General features: G+C 39.7%; 1 protein-coding gene across 1 annotated transcript; it reads left to right on the top strand.

Annotated features, from left to right (window-relative positions):
- The first annotated feature begins 1982 nt into the window (after nucleotides 1-1982).
- LOC309495886 (E3 SUMO-protein ligase ZBED1-like) lies at nucleotides 1983-4042 on the top strand. The gene is made up of 2 exons (XM_082165828.1): nucleotides 1983-2954; nucleotides 3167-4042. Exons 1-2 carry the CDS (start codon nucleotides 2085-2087, stop codon nucleotides 3572-3574), a joined length of 1278 nt encoding a protein of 425 aa, XP_082021954.1. The 5' UTR covers nucleotides 1983-2084; the 3' UTR covers nucleotides 3575-4042.
- Nucleotides 4043-5453: the final 1411 nt, after the last annotated feature.

Genomic DNA, 5453 nt, shown 5'->3' with positions numbered 1-5453 from the left:
TGCTGAATCGCTGGGCGGTGCTGAAGTGGAGGGAAGAGATGTGCTTAATGCTGAATCGCTGAGCGGTGCTGAAGTGAAGGGAAGAGATGTGCTTGATGCTGAATCGCTGGGCAGTGCTGAAGTGGAGGGAAGAGATGTGCTTGATGCTGAATCGCTGGGCGGTGCTGAAGTGGAGGGAAGAGATGTTCTTGATGCTGAATCGCTGGGCGGTGCTGAAGTGGAAGGAAGAGATGTGCTTGATGCTGAATCGCTGGGCGGTGCTGAAGTGGAAGGAAGAGATGTGCTTGATGCTGAATCGCTGGGCGGTGCTGAAGTGGAAGGAAGAGATGTGCTTGATGCTGAATCGCTGGGCGGTGCTGAAGTGGAAGGAAGAGATGTGCTTGATGCTGAATCGCTGGGCGGTGCTGAAGTGGAGGGAAGAGATGTTCTTGATGCTGAATCACTGGGCGGTGCTAAGATGGAGATGTCTGCAACAGGTGGCCCAGGATTTGCAGGGACGGGGTTCAGATATTTCAAAAGTGCATCTGAAGAGAGAAGAGGAGGATTATATGTGACCATTGGGTGTTACATTTTATTATTAAAAAGCTGATGATAGTGAAACTATAAAAATATGGCAGCACCTAAACCACATTATAGCTTAAACAAACAAACAGCAAGAATAATTACATCTGGTATTCATGCACAAAACTCTATTCATTGAACACTTCTCTAGCATACAGTAGTTACATTTTCAAAATTAATTTTGAAAGTGTTCGTTTTCCAGTATATGGCATGGCAGCAATGTCCTACTAACTACACTTTATGACATGTTATAACCATGAAGCAGAGGAGAAACGTAAAAATGTATTTAAATTGAATTTTAATGCTGCTATTTTTAATAAACCCATATATATATATATATATATATATATATATATATATGTATATATATACTGTATGTATATATATATATATATATATATAAATATATATATATATATATATATATAAAACAACATTTTATGTAGAACTCATTTTAAATAAAGATTTACGTTTATATAGCAACATTTTATGTATAACTCATTTTAAATAAAGATTTATATATATATATATATATATAACATTACTAATTTAGCCAATTCAAATAAAAATACCATAAAATTCAACTAAGTTTAACTAACTATGTCATAAGCTAATTCAAATTAGCGAATGTTACTAGCATCGTCGAACTAACTTAATGCAACATAGTAGGGATGCCACAATTCTCAATATAATATTGAACCGTTCGGTACGACATCCACGGTTCAATACGCGCTTGTGAATTGCAGTTTTTTCGGTTTTACGTTTAAATAATTTATGTGCGTTTTATTTCTCTCCGAATTGACTGTTTGTGTGTGCCTGTAAGTCTACGAGCTGAGATGAGGAAACTCCTCCCCGCAAGTAAATATTCAATCAATATGCTCTAAAGTTAGGGGGCGCTTAACCATCATTCCACACCTTAACATGGCGAGCGGCGGTGAAGTGAGGCTACAGTACGAGGAAGCGCCGGCATCTTTCAAATCCGTGGTGTGGGGACATTTCGGTTTTGCCGTTGAGTATAATGCCGAGGAAGAAAAAACGGTAAACAAAAAAGTGACTGTGTGCAAGCATTGTTTTACACGAGTAGCCTACTCAAACGGAAACACTTCCAACATGACTGCACATCTGCGGCGCCATCACCCAGCAATATCACTGTCTGAAGGCAGGATAGCAGAGAAGGTAATAAAGTCCTCCAAAAAACAACAGTCCCTCGCTGAATCTTTCCAGCATACATACCCAACTGGTTCCGAGAGACACATAAAAATAACAAAGGCAGTGGGGGTGTTCATTGCTAAAGATTTGCAGCCGTTTTCGGTGATTGGAGATGCGGGCTTTTGTCATCTTATAAAAGCACTCGATCCACGTTACAGACTACCGTCTCGCACTTTTTTCAGCACCGAGATAATTCCCGCAAGACACGCAACATTATTGTGGACGAATTGGCTAAAGCACAAAGCCTTGCTCTGACCACAGATGGTTGGACCTCACGGGCAACCGTGAGTTACCTCACTGTTACTGTTCACTACATGTCGGATTGGGAAATGAAAAGCGCTGTACTCCAAACCCGTCCCCTGTATGAAAGTCATACAAGCGCTCATTTGGCGGAAGAGTTGACACAAGCAGTGAATACGTGGAAGTTGAGGAGGCCAAATATGTTACTTCCGGTAACCACAGATAACGCTCCAAATATTGTGAATGCAGTCCATGAAGCTGATGGGCTGGGGCCACAGATAAGTTGTTTTGCGCATGTTGTAAACCTAGCTGCCAAGAAAGCAGTGTCAATCAATACAGTGTCCCGCCTCCTGGGGAGGGTTAGAAAAATAGTGACTTTTTTTCACAAAAGCACAAAAGCCCACCATGTTTTGACTGTGAAGCAGGAGATGTTAAACTTGCCCAAACACAAGTTAATTCATGATGTCACAACTAGGTGGAATACAGTACATGACATGCTGGAAAGATACACAGAACAGCAGCCCGCCATCTATTCTGCCTTACTGGACAAAGATCTGAAGCTGTCTGTCAAGAACATAACCATGTTGAATGACAGTGAACAGAAACTGGCAGAAGAACTGATTCAGGTCCTCACACCACTGAAAACAGTGACAACTCTCATGAGCAGTGAAACAACCCCCACTATATCAATGATCCTTCCTCTGAAAGAGATGCTTCTCAAATCCATGTCACCAGGAGACCAGGACAGTGCAACAGTCAAAGAAGCCAAAGCAGCCATTACAAATGACCTGGCAAAGAGGTACACTGACCCTAATCTTCATGATTACCTCCAAATGGCCACAGCCCTTGACCCCAGGTTTAAATCCCTGCCTTACCTTGATGAAGATTCGCGTGATAAGCTCTACAGGAATATCATCCGTGAAGTTCTGGAGCATGAACAGCAGGTACTATTTGATTATTTTTTAATATTCTTTTATTGTGTGTGATTTTGAATGTTTTATCTATTTAGATGTTTGTTATATATCTTGTGTTCTTTTCACTGATCAAAATAATTTCACATTTGTCATATGTTACACTGGAGATGGTTGTGGTTCTGAGCTGTGTGTGCTTATATGTGTAATAATTATACTAAAGGATCATTCTCTTTGATGCAAAGGGTCTAGTGGAGAATCCTGTGCCCTCCACAGAGGAAGACAATCCATCCTCTCCCCCTCTCAAGAAGAAGACAGCAATGTCAGAGGTATTTGGGGAGCTTTTCAAAACTGAGGAACAGCAGGGTAAGCCATTTCCCCAGATCATTGAGGAGGAAGTCACCACATACAAGTTGGCAGACAGTATTCATGTGGATGCTGATCCATTCATGTGGTGGAAAACAAATGAATGCAAGTTCCCCCATGTAGCAAAAGCTGCACAACACCACCTATGTGTCCCAGGAACCTCTGTTGCGAGTGAGAGAATTTTCTCCACTGCCGGGGACATTGTAAGTGCAAAACGCTCTCGCCTTGCTGCAGAGAATGTTGACAGGCTTATCTTTTTACAGAAGAACCTAAAAATACAGGAATAGATAGCTGACCTAACTGAAATTGCACTTTACATTCTGAATGAATGATACTGTACTGGAGTACTGTTAAGTTTAATTAAGATGGTTTATTTATGTTTACTGAAGTACAAATATGTTTATTTAAAATGGTCAATTTATGTTTATTAATCTCACATGTATGTTTATTTTCAAAATGTAGGACTTTATGTGTTCCCCAGTTTGTACATGGGCTACGAGCAGCTGTGAGATTTCAGTGTTAATTTTATATTATACAATGCAATACACTAGGAACTAGTGTACTTTTCTTGACTTTTAAGTAAAATAAAGGAGTATTGCAATAAATCGCTTTTATTTTTTTCTTCTTAACCTTACTGTTCCTATTGCCTAATAAGCATAGAATGACAAAAAAACACTTATGCATCAAGCCATCAGAACCGAACCGAACCGAAAACCGTGTTAAAAAACCGAGGTATGTATTGAACCGTAGGCTAACTGTATTGTTGCATCCCTACAACATAGATAAACTGATCATACATCATGATGTTGTCATTACCTACCTCTGTCTTTTTCGTTTTTTTCTTCCTCTTCTCTTCTTTTTTTTCTTCCCTGGGCACCAGATGGCTTCGGTCTTTTTGATATAATGATAACTTATCAGTGTCAGTGAATTCGGCCATCCGTCACTCACAATCACACACAGGTAACGGATGTCTTTTTTTCAGCAGGGCGGGGGCGGGGGAGATTGATGCGTCACTCAGTCGGACCGGGGTGGATCGGGATTCGGGAAAGCAATGTTGTAGTTTTGTCTTTGTGGGACGATCACTTTTTTTAATCCATAATATTTAAGTTGTATTGGTAATACAAAAATAAAAATAAAAATAAAAATATATTAATAAAAATAATAATTTATTAATAAAATAATAAAATAATAATTTACCCCAAGGGGTGGGCGGCGCCCTTAGCGTTTGCCTATTCCACCTATACCCAGGGCCGGCCCTGATGGCAGAAGCTTCATTTTGTGCTTAGTTACCCATTTTTGTGTTGATTTTGATGTTTGTTGCGTTTTTTACAACCACGGCCCATTATAAGATTTCTAGCAGAGGCAGAGAGGTTTTGATTTTTTTATCTGTTGGTATTTGCTAGAATCCATAATACCATGTATCTGAACAAGATGTCCAGGACCTCCAGCAAAAAAAAAATAGGCCCAGACCCAGATATAAGATCCAACAGTATATTTAACCGTATAGGCATGGGGTACTTTTTATCCCTGTTTGCACCAAACACATCTGGTGGGTTTGCTGCCAAAATGCCCTTTTTTTGTTTCATCTGACCATAGAATCCGGTCCCTTTTGAAGTTCCAGTCATGTCTGACAACTGAATATGCTGGAGTTTATTTTTGGAGGTGTGAGGAGGATTTTTCTTGAAACCCTCCCAAACAACATGTGGTTGTGTAAGGGATAATATTTTTTAGGCTTTCTGACCCCCAAGACTCAAGTAATCTCTGCAATTCTCCATCTGTGATCCTTGGAGAGTCTTTGGCCACTCAAACTTTCCTCCTCACGTGCATTAAGACAATATAGACACACGTCCTCTTCCTGGCAGATTCGTAACATATTTAGTTGATTGGAACTTCTTAATTATTGCCCTAATGGTCAAAATGGGGATTTTCAATTCTTTAGCTATTTTCATACAGCCACTTTCTATTTTGTAATGCTCAACAATCTTTTGATGCACATCAGAACTACATCTTTGGTTTTACTCATTGTGATGGATGATTAAAGAAATTTGGCCTTTGTGTATTCGTCATATTTAAACTCCTGTGAAACAAGAAGTCATAGCTAGACAATTTCATGTTCCTAGTCACCCTGGTGTGCTAAATAAAGGTAAATATTAATGGGAATGTACT

This window comes from Leuciscus leuciscus, assembly GCF_965113295.1.
Source record: "Leuciscus leuciscus genome assembly, chromosome: 3".
Lineage (NCBI taxonomy): Eukaryota > Metazoa > Chordata > Actinopteri > Cypriniformes > Leuciscidae > Leuciscus > Leuciscus leuciscus.
The sequence above is the reverse complement of the archived record's forward strand: the minus strand, read 5'-3'. Positions and strand labels throughout refer to the sequence as shown.

What these genes read in the sequence shown, in the direction of transcription:
- LOC309495886 (XM_082165828.1), top strand. Translation starts at nt 2,085, where the DNA reads ATGTCGGATTGGGAAATGAAAAGCGCTGTACTCCAAACCCGTCCCCTG. An exon ending in TTCTGGAGCATGAACAGCAG is followed by an intron (nt 2,955 to 3,166) that starts GTACTATTTGAT and finishes TTTGATGCAAAG; the next exon opens with GGTCTAGTGGAGAATCCTGT.